Source organism: Elgaria multicarinata, chromosome 3 (genome assembly GCF_023053635.1).
Source record: "Elgaria multicarinata webbii isolate HBS135686 ecotype San Diego chromosome 3, rElgMul1.1.pri, whole genome shotgun sequence".
In the NCBI taxonomy this organism is placed as follows: Eukaryota; Metazoa; Chordata; class Lepidosauria; order Squamata; family Anguidae; genus Elgaria; species Elgaria multicarinata.
The window spans coordinates 15267238-15281160 of NC_086173.1; the positions used below are offsets into that span (position 1 = coordinate 15267238).

A 13923-nucleotide genomic window follows, 5' to 3' on the forward strand; every position below is an offset into this window, starting at 1 on the left:
CATTCTTTCTCAATGGCCTTTATAAATCTTGGTCTAATTGCACAATTCTGCTATACTATAGCACCACCTAGTAGTTGTATAGATGGTATTGCACTCCCCCTGAAAGAGCAAGTTCATATCTTGGTGGTCCTCATGGAGCCATTGTTGAATCTCAAGTAGCCTCAGTAGAATGGAGTGCCTTCCACCAGCTTCAGTTGGTGGCCCAACTACACCCCTGTCTGAAATCTGACTACAATTGTCTATGCTCTGCTAACATCCAAATTCGTTTACTGCAATGCACTCAACATGGGGCTGCCATTGAAGATGGTGCAGAAACTGCAGCTTATGCAGAATGTGGCAGCCAGACTGATAACAAGACAGTCCAATCATATAATGGTGATAGTGCTCCGCTTGCACTGGCTGCCTGTATGTTTCCAAGCCCAATTCAAGGTGCTGGTTTTGACTTTTGAAGTCTTACATGGCTCAAGACCAAAATACCTGATGGAACACTTCTCCCGGCATGAATCGACCCTTATACTACGTTCTGCATCCAAGGCCCTCCCCCTAGGTAGGCTGGCAACAAGAGAGAGGCCTTCTGGGTGGTGGCCCCCCACTTATGGGATGATATCCCTGAGATTTGGGAGCATATAATGAGTCTTTTGATCGGATCCTGGATTGTCTCTGACTGATGGTTTTAAATTGTTTTAGATATATTGTTGTGTGGGCTATCTATTTTCCTTATGTGAATAGTTTTATACTTTATATTTTAATGGTTTCTGAACATAATAGAAAGGCAGAAAAAGAAGAAACCTAGAGGGGGGAAAGTGTACAGAGGAGCCATTTTTAACCTGTAAAGAATCTGGAAGCAGAGTGAAAATCCAGTGCAAGTTAAAAGCTTTATGTAGAAAAACCCTTTATCGTGCTTCTCATACCCTGGCAGATCTGCCATTCCATTTCCTGAATGTATGTTACATACAGTACGTATTTTCTGAATGTAGTTCAGAATGCAGCGCTTGGAGTTGTGGCTATCCAAAAATGTTTCCAGCCATCGTTGGGGCTAAAGAGAGGATGATGTTGCAACTGGGCTCTTTTGCTAGGGATAGCATTCAACTGAGAGCTAGGGTGATGCAGATTATGGGGAATGTTTGGCAGAGGCAGGTGTGAGAAGACATCCGGGAAGGTTACAGGGGCTTAGTAGAGCAGGAATACTTGACAGTAGTGATTGGAGCTGCCCCAAAGCAGTCATAGCAGTGGCAGCTTTCAGTGGGTATGGCTGAACGTGGTGCAGTTTGGATACTGGAAATAGTACAGTCCCATCACTCAAGCATAAGCTCAGTAGATTTTTTTCCAGCAGGCCTGCAAGGCAGGCTAGTATTATTGCTCTACGTATTACAGAATTTTCCAAATCCATGTTGCTGTAATACTTTTCTTAGGCTGAGAAAGTGGCTTGCCTAAGGCAGTCATTGAATTCAGGGCTGTGCTAAGGTGACTTCCTGGCTCATGCTCTTAACTACTAAATTGCACCATCTCTCTTTCTCTCTCTCCCTCCCTCTCTCCCTCTCTCTATTTTTCTCTCATTAAAACCCCACCCTCTCATCATATTGGCCATTCGATTGAAATATGTATAACCCTGTTTGATTGCCATCTAATTGCTTGAGCTTTTGTCATAGAAAGCTTGACCTCCTTCCTGTTGCTGAGCTCTTTCCTTTTGAGATGAAGCTGTCATCTGTTTGCTTGGGCTGAGGCACCTTTCAGCTCAGCTGGTAGTATGAATATTATTTATTTATTTAAAATATTTCTATCCCACCCTATATCACTAGGATCTCAGGGTGGCTTACAGATAAAATCATACAATTTAAAACGATAAATATACACAGCCAAAAACAAATCAAGTTAAAACCAGTATATAATTTAAAAGCAGTTAAAACAATTAAAACAGTTAAAACAATGTGCAAGCCAGGTGAATTTAACCATTAAAGGCTTTGTTAAAAAGCCATGTTTTTACTTGGCACCAGAATAAAGTCAGCGTTGGCGCCAGTCGGGCCTCCAAGGCGAGGGCATTCCACAGTTGGGGTGCCACAACAGAGAAAGCCCTCTCCCTTGTCCCATCATAGCATATGTGTTGCTATGGTGGGATGTGGAGGAGGGCTCCTCCAACAGATCTCAAGTCTTGGGCAGGCATATATAAGGATCGACATCCCAAGCTGTTTAGGGCTTTAAACGTCATTACCAACACCTTGAATTCCAACCGGAAGCATATAGGCAGCCAGTGCAATTCCTTTAAGACCGGTGTTATGTGGTCTGCCAGCAGTCTAGCTGCTGCATTTTGCACTAGCTGCAACTTCCGAGTCGTCTTCAAGGGCAGCACCATGTAGAGTGCATTGCAGTAGTCTAATCGGGAAGTTACCAGCACATGTACTACTGTGGCTAGGTTGTCCCTGTCCAGGAAAGGCCGTAGTTGGCGGATCAGTCAAAGGTGACCCCAAGTACTCCAGGCCACAGAGTCCACCTGCACCTCCAGTGACAAGAATGGATGTAGGAGTACTCCCAAGCAAGCTATGCACCTGCTCCTTCAAAGGGAGTGCAACCCCATCCAGAACAAGTCACTTACCCAATTCCAGGACTTGGGAACCACCAATCCACAGAGCTTCCATTTATCAGTATTCAGCTGCAGTTTGTTGGCCCTCATCCAGCCCATTACAGCCTCCAGACCTTTACCACCCCAGCTGACTCCAACGACAAGGAGAAGTAGAGCTGAGTATCATCAGCATACTAATGGCGCCCAACCCCCAAACCCCTAATGACCTCACCCAGCATCTTCATATAGATGTTGAACAGCATGGGGAGTTCCCAGAGTCTAGAGCGAGCAGCTATTCTGTAGAAAGCCCTGTTACATCAGCTAGCAAGAATGTTTGCTACAAATAACAAGAAGATGACAGCTTGAGGCTCTGGGAGCCTGGGTCTGAGGCCTGCAAAGAGCAACACATTTAATCCTCTAAAGTTGACTTGCTCCAGAGAGCCTTTCATCCCATTGCGCTCTGTCTCTATGTTCCCTATATAACCAGCTCTTGATTCCCAGCTTGCCACGGATTACAGTGACCTAGATAATGGCAGCTAGAACTAGCAGCTCACTTTTCTGAGCATCCTTCTTCCCCCAGCAGCTGCCCAAATGACCTGGGGCAGATCCACACAGAGGCTTTGGGACGCCCTGAAGGCGCTTTAGGGCGCCCCGAAATCGATGATGTACACCCTACCTTAACTGTTCCAAGAAGAGGAGGAGGAGGAGGAGGCCCCGCATCGCCCCTCGCAGGGACGAGATGAAGAGTTGCCGCGCCCGGCGGCTTTGCCGGGGAATCAGCTGCCGCCCACCTACCCGCCGGCCTCCTTTTGCCGGCGAAAGAGCCACCCAGGCCCACCCGGGTCGGAGAGCTCAGCGGAAGAAGCCGCCGGCGGCTTCTTCCGCCGAGCTCTATGACCCGGGTGGCTCTTTCGCCGGCAAAAGGAGGCCGGCGGGTAGGTGGGCGGCAGCTGATTCCCCGGCAAAGCCGCTGGGCACGGCAACTCTTCATCCCGTCCCTGCGAGGGGCGATGCGGGGTCGCCTCCTCCTCCTCCTCCTCTTCTTGGAACGGTTAAGGTAGGGTGTACATCATCGATTTCGGGGCGCCCTAAAGCGCCTTCAGGGCGTCCCAAAGCCTCTGTGTGGATCTGCTCCTGGACTTTAGCCTTCAGCAGAGAGGGGAGCTCAGGCCGTATTTCAGGATAGTAGTAAAAAGCCTGTGAGGCCAAGGCTTCAGGCCTCACCCACACACTCACACTTTCATCATGCTAGAGCAAACAGATCAAGTTATACCAGGATTTCCTATGGGGTTTTTGCACAACCCTAAGCAGAGCGGGGCTAGAGAAGGGACCAATTCCTCACCATCCCAAATTACCAGAGCTATTAGAGACAAAACTATTCCCAGTCCCTTTAAGTTCGTTAGTCCCTCTTGCTCTAATCTGGCACTGCAGTTCTACTAATCATCTCGCTTTCAAGCGTGGATTGTACCTAAAGAGATGTTTGCACACATGTTACACCTGATTCAGCTACCATAGTAGCATCTTTGCAAACTACTTCACTTGTGCTGTGACAACGTGCACAGAGTCAACAGAGTTTAGCTGACTTGCCTGTGATGTGCACATGACATTGGAAATTCCTGTGGTTTCATGGTCATTTTCACTTGGCATGCTGAACTTCCTAAGCTAGCATCTGTTCTAGGCATTTATGTGTACATAAGAATCTACACATTCCAAGCTGCCTCACTCTGCACAATGGTAGGACCAGTCCTGGAGAGGCATGCAAGTTATACCTGTCTGTTTTGTGTTTGAATATCTTTGTATTTAGTAATACAGTTGAGAGTGGCAAGCACTGAAATTCAGTAATACACACTTTGGGGCCCTGACATGGTAATTTTTGGGAATGTCCTGTAAACAAATATGAAGTTCTCATTTGGTTTGGTTTGCAGCTGTTGGCAACCAAAAACAGGTAGTGAAATGTTAGGGAATACCCCACCACACACACACACACACACACACACTTGATGGGGGATAATGTATATTGCATATGGCAAAGCATAGTTTATTGTTGAGACAGCAAGTTTGCCTTTATGACATAAAATGTATTGTTGTTTGAACAAGTAGCATAAGATCTCTAGAGATCTGCAAACATCCAGACACCTTTGGGGCTCATAATAAGGCAAGAAACAGCATTAATTTTCAGAAAATTGGCTGTACTGTTAATAGCCAAAAGAACAAAGGGCAACATCCAGGCAGTGTTCCTCTGTCATCGGAATGGGGAGGGGGCAGTTTTCAGCAATTCCTCTCTGGGCCCTCACAGATCTGTTCCAGACAGTTGGGGGACCCTTGAGCAGATTTGGGGGTGGTAGAGCAGGGGATTGTAGTGCCAAGGGGAAGTCGAATGCTGCATTTCACTGATCCAACTAGAGCTGTTGTCAGAGGGACACAAATTGGATTCCACAACATATTTCCCAATGATGGATGAGACCAAGAGTTCATCTAGACCAGCATCCTGTTTCTAGGTTCCTTGGGAAACCCCTGATATGAAGGCAACTGTTCTCCCTGTTCTTTCTCCCCAACATCTGGCATTGTATGTTGCCTTATGAGTAGCAAAATAGAGTGTATCTTTACTAAATAAATAATACTTCTTCTAATAGTTATTAACAGGTCTATATCTAAGCAAATGATCGCCACCACACGAGGTAAAGAATTCTGTAAGTTTTAATTATTTTATTTTTCTTCTGAAAAGCCAGAAGCTCTTTAAGGAAAGCATCCAGCTTGCTTTAGCCTAATTTCTCCCTGTAGCGGGCACATATGTGAGCAATGATCCAGGAGTACTATTGCATTCATATACTACATTGTAAGGTTGATTCCTCTTAATGTAACATCTTGTAAATGTAACTTTTAAATGTAAGAATTATTGTGCTTCCCAGGTATTCTTCCAGCCTGTACTCTGCCTTAACAAGATACAGAGAGTTGAAAAACTGTTCTTCTAAATCCAAACAGTAGGTTCCATCTAATGTTGTGCAAGCAGACATTCCCTCCCTCTCCTCCCCCAGACACCCCCCACCCGGATCTGCTGTGGGGTATGAGCATTTCAGTCCTCCAGAACAGATTTGGGGGGTGTATGGGGGACTGAAAGAGAAATCCATCCTGCCAGTAATGTTTACGCCATTGATGGATAGGCACAGTTGGATACAACCCACTACATTTCACTGAATTGCATCAAGACATCTGAGTGTCAGAGTAGCATTTATGTCAAGCTTGATTGTATGGCTAGACATACCAACATATAACAGAAGTGCAATAAGCTGTGCACTTATCAAATCAAACCACTTCATTCTCTTGAGTAACATATGTTTGTTATTCTTTTCTTTTTAGTGGCTAATCCTGTATCCAGAATGGGCTGAACCACTTCCTTTATTTTTTTATGCAGAATTTTATACAGATTAAAATGTAATACAGTAGGGTTTTTGCTATCCCTATGACACACAGTTGTGTCCTTTTGGAATATAGGACGTAGTTGAAACATCTCGACGTGGGGCTCCATTTCCTGAAAGCAGAATGAGCTAAGAGAGTTCACTTTCAGCTGTTAAGTTGGCTTGCGTCAGTGATTGCTTCAAAGAGAAAAAAAGATCGGGAAATCCTGACAATGTGACGTAGCCGCTACATCCTTCTGAGGTTCAATATTTAGAAGTTGGCTCTTTGTAATATTTTTAACTTGCCCAATCACACGTGTTCCATAATTATGTGTTGCTTCTTCGAGGCAAACTGTTTGTGAAATGCTAATGAGGAAAGCTCTTTATCAGTGCCTCCTTGATGTAGAGCAATTGTATACCCTGCTAGAATTACAACTCTGTTGAATTATATATAAAGCTATTGCCACTTTATAAATTATATACTTGCTGCTTTTTATTTTTGTACTAATAAGTTTGCATTAATTTTCTATAGGTATTTGGCTAGTTCAGTTTCTCAGCTGTTGTTCATTGTTTGTTGACCATTCAATATTTAATGTTGTATTGTTTAAACTGCTATTAAAAAAAACCAACCTGGATATAATATGGGTTGCCAGAATGTAACAGAGTTGTTCCTTTATATGGATGCAGCCTATCCAGGACTATGCTAGGGTACATGTGAGACCTGGGAGAAATGTTCTTTCTGTGGAGAGAACATCTATTGTAGAGGTAGACAGACTTTATACTCGCGGGATCTACTTTATTTTTTACTGGAACATTGGAATCTATCTACCAACCAGAGCCTGCTAAAAAAAAAGACAGACACTTAGATTTAAAGAATTCTGAACCCAGGTATTAGTTTTTGAATACCAGAACTGGACAGAACGGAGATCAGAATTGTTCCACATAAAAATCCACTCCTGGTTAAACCCCTTCCCTAGCTTTCTTCATTTCAGCAGTATAATTTAGGTCAGAGGAGAGTCAAATTTGTTGTCACTATAGTTAAACAATTGAGAGTCAGAAATCCTTGCTGATCTACTGTAAATCCCTGAGGAATGTAACAGTGGATTCTTATCCACCTTGCAGAGCTTGGGCTGGCAGTTTCCAGCTGAACAAATGGATGGGTCAGGGCACTTCTGGAGAAGAGATATTATTCGATTCATAATTTTTAGGGATATTCTGATAGGGTTTGAACATTGGGGCTGGTAAAATTCTTCAGACTCTATCATCCAGGGTTAAAATAATGTGTACGGCAAAAGGTGACACTTTAACCCATCAGCAGCATCCGAAGTTACTATTCAATGTTAATTATCAACATTTACCTTGTTCTCCATTGTTCTCAAAGAAACCATCATTAAAAGGACTGTTTCCAGAAAAGGTTCTACTATTGGTTCAGGATAATTAGAGATTTCCTGTGCCCATGTTGTTGTCACATAACCAGGGATTTAAAGGCCCGCTTCCCCAACACGTTAATAGCCAATCAAACACACGAGACTGGAGAATACACTTAATCCATTTACTTCCGATACTGCAGTATGGGGGTGCTCTCCGGTTCCACAAGACGGAGACACCCAGAACAAAGGAATCGCACAGTATATATAGGCCCTGACTACAAGAAGGTGTTAGTCTCTTTCTAACCCTTCTGTTGGTCAGTTCTGGATTAGAAAATTAAGTTACATTCAGTTTTCAAGTTAAGGTGCACAATCTCAATGAGTCATAGGTTACATTCGATGCTCTATTGGTTGAAAGTTTTCCTCTTTGTCTTCTAGGACTTGATGTCCACCATTAAGGAATGCAAATCTGGCATGTAGCCACCCTTTGGCAGAGAAGCCATCTTTTAACCTTTGGCATATTACATTCATCAGAGAGATGAAACCTCTCCCTGGGGCCATCAATGTCCTCCTCTCTAACAAGATATGTACAGCTGGGCTCTTTATCTTTATATCCACAAGGAGTTTGGCCACCGTGCTCTTTCCTATGGCCAACTGCTCTGTGGTGACTTCAGTTAGGGTAAGCCTTTGTGGAATGTCCAGTGGGTGAAGTCAGTTTTCTGCCTGAGCTCTCAGCCTGTCACCACATCTCCTTTGCCAACCCAGAGCTGGGCATGGGAGAGTGCAGCTTTTGTATTATGTGACCTGATTTGGAAACTCTCATCCCAGAAGGGAGTAGCTTATTTATCTTGAAACAAAGGGTACCTCTAGATAAGGCTTTCATTGCGTCAATACCATGCCTCATCAAGGAATTTTACCAGGGGTCCAGATATTGTTGTTATCAACTAATAACTGTCCCATGCTTTCCCACCATTTCTTTGTTACCACAGAAAATATGTTAAGAAGGAAAAGATGGAACAGTTGCCTTCTAATTTTTAGTGCTGGGACACCTCTGTCTAGAAGTATCTATAGCGTTGGCCAGCCCTGTGTTCAGAAGGGAAACTGGTTATGTACACTCCTCATTTTTCCATCGAGAGAAGGTGAAAGAGCACATACTTGTGCCACATGTACTCCAATAAAATGTTGCATTGCTGAATGCTGACTTCCATTTCTAGAAATTTCTGGCTTGTTCTAAATTTGGAACATTCTACTCTCCATGATATATCATAAAGCATTCTATTAATTTTCAGTAGGAACAAAAATTATGATAATAAATAGTAGCTGAAAGGTTTTTGAGTGGTAGGGACTTTCGGCGCAGTAAAATCTCCCTGGGGAAATGGGTGGGATTTTGCTCATATTTAGGGTCTAACTACTGGTTGGTTTATTGCCATCCCCATGCCATGCCATAATATAGCAATTTCCAGCCTGCTTTGGCAATTATAAGAGCACCCCCCAGGTAAATTAATATAGCAAGTAGGACTGCAAGTGTGTCTGCCTACGTGACTTGGAGAACATTTTGCTAGAGTGAAAAAAGGATAGTTTTGTGTTACTATGCAATGCTTTTCAGCTAGCAGTAAGAGACAAAACAGATGATTGTTATTTGTTACTGAACTGTGCCATCTTCTTTTCATATAAGTGGAAATACAAGAGTATTCACCTGGTATTGCCACAGATACACAGCTCTCTTTTATATACCACACTTCCATTTGAGAAATGTGCACTCTCCCCTCCTAGAGCACCAATAGTTTGTGAACAAGCAACGTTTCTGCAGCCTTGAGTTTGATTTTTTGCACTCTTCCGGAAAGCAAGCAACGTAATCTGCCAGATCTTGCTTTACCAGCTTTATTTACAAACAGTTTGAATTGTTGCAGTAGTAATTATAGCCTGGAGGATCTAAGCACTTCCTCCTAAACACCTCCTGTCTTTCTGTTTGTCTCTGCTGCCAGGTTCACTTGTATGTGAAGGAAAGGGAGATGGCAGAGGATAAAATCTGACACCAAGGTGGGGGTGGATTGATTACATTAGATTTGGCAATCTGAATTACATAGTCCGCCACGTCCTGTATCTTCTATGTTTAGTGCATTGAGCAGGGGGTTGGACTCGATGTCCTTACAGGCCCCTTCCAACTCTATGATTCTATGATTCTAATAGGTTTTGTATCTGAGTATTTTTTGTTGATCTGCTTGGAAAATATAGAAAAAAATTCAACTCTTAAGCACCGACCTCAGGATTTTAGGCACCACTTGCTGTACAGTGCTGAAAAGTGAACTCCAGGTTCTTAGGCACCTGGGTGTCCAAGCAAATAGGCACCTTGGAATTCACCAGCCCTTTATTTATTTATTTATTTATTACATTTTTATACCGCCCAATAGCCGAAGCTCTCTGGGCGGTTCACAAAAATTAAAACCATAATAAAACAACCAACAGGTTAAAAGCATGTAACTCCTCTGCTAAGGGAACTGCACTGGCTGCCTATTCGCTCCCGGGCCAGGTTTGAGGTTCTTGTACTTGTGTACAAAGCCCTAAACAACTTGGGACCAGGATACCTGAGAGAGCGCCTTCTCCCTTACCAACCTGCGGGTCATCCGAGGGCCTGCTCCTGGTGATTCCACATAGATCCATCCTCCGATTGGAATCCACCAGGGGAAGAGCCTTCAGCGTGGTGGCGCCCCTCCTGTGGAACTCCCTGCCTCTGGAAGTCAGGCAGGCGCCAACCTTGTACTCCTTTCGGCGCCTCCTGAAAACATCTTTATTCCAAGAAGCCTTTCTTTAACATGCAGCCTTGGATTACTGCTATTGCTTCTTTTTAATTTTGTTTTAACTGTTTTATTCTGTTTTTGTTTTCATTTTACCTTGTACACCGCTCTGAAATTTTTCAATGGGGAGCAGTATATAAATATTCTAAATAAATAAATAAAAGCACAAATACAAAAAACAGTATAAAAAGCACAACCAGGATAAAACCTTGTTTTCATCTCTGGAAGTTTTCTTTCTTTGAACTACCATCGTTGGCTTCATTCTCTGTGTCGGAAATGTTTTACCAGTGGGAGAATTGAGAACATGAAGAACCAAGCATAGTGAAATTATGAAATTCACTACCACAAGGTGGCTTTAAATAGGGGAATGGAATTTTTTATGGAGGATAAGGCTCTTGATGGCTACTAGTCCTGATGGCTGCATGCTATCTCCATTATCAGAGGCAGTATGCCTGTGTACCCCAGTTCCTGGGGGATACAGGCAGGAGGGTGCTGTTGAACTCATGTGCTGTTTGTGGGTTTGCCGTGGGCAGATAGTTGGCCACTGTGTGGACAGAATGCTGGACTAGATGGACCCTTGGACTGATCTAGCATATGTCTTCTTACATTTCTATGTTCAAGCCTTGTAGTCTCCAATGATTATACTATTCCTTTAAAAGGAGCAGCCAGATCCTTTTCTACCATCCTGACTTCCAAGACTGTGTTGTATTACAAAACCCTGGAATTTCAAAGAGAGAGAGAATATGTGAGGCTGTGGATGTGCGAAATCACTGCCTGGCTGTGACAATGGACCGAATAAGAGCTAAACAAAACACACACGCCTGAAGCTGAATCCAGATGCTGTTAGCGGGTGGTTCTTCTGACCAGATAGAGGGTGTCATTGGCAACAAGTACCTTCTTCCAGGTTTGGTTGGTGAACCAGCTACGCCCCTGTCTGGACAGGGATTATCTGGTTTCTTGCTCTGGTAATTGCCAAGTTTGATTACTGCAGTGTTTTGTATATGTGCAGCTACCTTTAAAGATGATTTGCAAGCTGCAGTTTGTGCAAAATGCATTAGCCAGATTGATAGAATGGACTAGGAGGTCTGAACGTATAACACCCAATTCTGCCCTGTTTCCTTTGGCTACCTATATGTTTCCAGACCCAATTCAAGGTGCTGCTTTTGACCTATAAAGCCCTACACAGCTTGGGACCACAATACCTGACGGAGTGCTTCTTCTGGTATGAATCTACTCATACACCCTGATCATCATCTGAGTGCCTCCTCCAAGGGAGGCTTGGAGGATGGCAGCAAGGGAGAGAGAGCCTTCTTGTTGGTAGACGCCTGATTGTAAAATGATCCCCCCTCTGAGGTCTGCCTGGCGCCAACATTGTCATATTTTGGGGGCCACGTTGACTGTCCTCTAATCCCAGGCGTTTGATGGCATAAGAAGGGGGTTTAATATCCGTTGTTTTATAAGGCTGCTGGTATCTTATTGTAACTCTTTTAGCTGTTTTTAAATTGTTTTTAAATTTGGTATGATAAAGTTTTTATGTTATGTATTTTTGTGAACTGCCCAGAGAGCTTTAGCTATTGGGCAGTATTGAAATGAAATGAATGAGAAAAAGAGGGAGAGTGGAATTTCAACAATAAGTCTATAAGCATTGAAACTTTATCTCTTCTCATTTTCAGTACTCTTGCTTATGTGAACTTCTCAATAATTTAGGGCTTGTGGTTATACCATTCATAGTTTCTACTGAAAAAAAAATATGTTCAGTATAAGAGCATTCTCTGTTCCAAATGAAGCCTTATTGCTGTCCTGCAAAATGGCTTTATATTGCTGCTACAGGAGATGTATACGACAGAATTTAATTTGACTTTTTTGGAGTAGGTTCTTTCCATTGATAGCCCAAAATCATACACTTGTGCACCAGGGCTCCTACATCTCTTGTTTCCAGCTACTGAATTCCCAGCAGACGGTATTCAAAAAAAGAGGGGGGCATTTTATGAGCCAGGCTTTGCCTGTGGTTGTACATGAGTTCTTTCTTCCTCCATTTTTCCTGTTTATATTTTGCTCTGTAGCATGCATAGTGCTCACGTGGGCTTTTTTCTTCCTGCAGGGAAGAAAAATCTGAGGACCAAGACTTACAGGGCCTGAAGGACAAGTCCCCCAAACTCAAAAAAGTCAAGAAGGAGCGGAAAGAGGAAAAGCAGCATGAGCACGCGCACCCTTCCGCAGAACCAGCTGAAGCTGGCAAGGCAGAGATGTCAGAAGGAGCTGGGACTGCTCCGGCCGTGCCTGAAGCCTCTGCCTCTCCAAAACAGCGCCGTTCCGTTATCCGGGATCGTGGGCCAATGTATGACGACCCCACTTTGCCTGAGGGCTGGACCCGTAAGCTCAAGCAGAGGAAGTCTGGTCGCTCAGCGGGGAAGTATGACGTCTACCTTATCAAGTGAGTGATGAGGGCCCTTGTGTTTTGGTAGTGCATTGCTCCCATATATGCTGCTCCCTGAGGTTTTAAACAAATCAGTGCTTACCACGGTCTCGTCCTGGAACCTGATTTGCGTCAGGCTTAGATCCTGGGAGAGGTGAAGCGAAGTGCCTCGGAACATGGGACACATGTTCTTCCCCATGACCAGCAAGTAACAACAGCCAGCCCTCTTATTTTCTGGGCTTTTAGAACCGAGAACATAACTTCCAGGACTTTTATTTGGTCCCCTTGTGCGGGTTTATGTGCACAGTTCACTGCTTATTTATTTATTTATTTTGTTCCATTTCTATACCGCCCCATTGCTGAAGCTCTCTGGACAGTTTACATAAGATTAAAACATTAAAAATGATATACAAAATTTAAAAACATAGCACAGACAGTATACACAAGAACATACATCTAAAAACAACTATAAGCGATCAGCTGAACCTAAAAACAGATCCGGAATCAATTAAGCTCAACTTCCCTGTTCCATTTTGTACTGCAGGAGGTGATCATATTTCTTAATTTTCACTTTTGTTAAATCCCTGAAAATTGCCTTAACTAGTGCCATGATGTTTGTGTTATCAGCAGCAACTGCACTGTAAATGATCACTGTTGATATCATGATTGTCACTGTCAGTATTTTCTATATTTAATTTCTTTCTAACCTCATTGTTTACAATCCTCCCCCTCCACACCCCACCACATGTACTGTATATAAACCTAAAACTCTTAAATAAGGGAAAGACTGAATAGCTGCACAGTGCCTTTTGATCCTTAGCTCTAGGTGCCATCTGTCTGAAAGCACCCATAGTCTACCATCAGACTGCGCATACTTTATTCTGAATCAGACTGCTGATCTCTGCAGCTCTGTCTGGCAACAACTCTTGAAGCTCCTTATCTGGAGATGATGGAATTGAACCTGGGATAGTGGTTAGACAGGTTTCTCAGTGAGATTCACAAGCAAGGCATCTGGCAATATATGGCAATCGTGGAGAGAGATGTACATAAATGCAGCAGTTCGTCTGCAGTGCAGTGTGCTCACCACACTTGTGACACACATGCACCCTTCTTTCAAATTTTTTTTTTTAAGGGGGATCTTTTCTTTCTCCTCCCACCCCACCCCCATTTTTGCAAAGCTAGATTTACACAGCAGTCAGTCAGGAAACCACCTTCCTCCCCCTCTTAGCAGATTTAAATTGCAAAAAGAAGGGAGGATAGTTCTTAAGTAATAAAGCATCAAATAAACTTTTTGACAGATAATATGCCAGGTATTTGCAGTGGGGGCGGGGGCGGCTTTCAGTAGCAAAAGTGGGGAGAAGCAGGGTTCATCCCACAGGGAATAAATCAACAC

At 43.5% G+C, this 13923-nt stretch overlaps 1 protein-coding gene across 2 annotated transcripts in view; it reads left to right on the forward strand.

Annotated features, from left to right (window-relative positions):
- The window catches only part of MECP2 (methyl-CpG binding protein 2), a 97396-nt gene that overhangs the window by 73434 nt on the left and 10039 nt on the right, over positions 1–13923 (forward strand). For both annotated transcript variants that reach the window (XM_063119363.1, XM_063119365.1), the window contains exon 2: positions 12216–12548. In XM_063119363.1, the coding sequence (XP_062975433.1) occupies positions 12216–12548 (333 nt within the window). The remainder of the gene's footprint in view (positions 1–12215; positions 12549–13923) is intronic.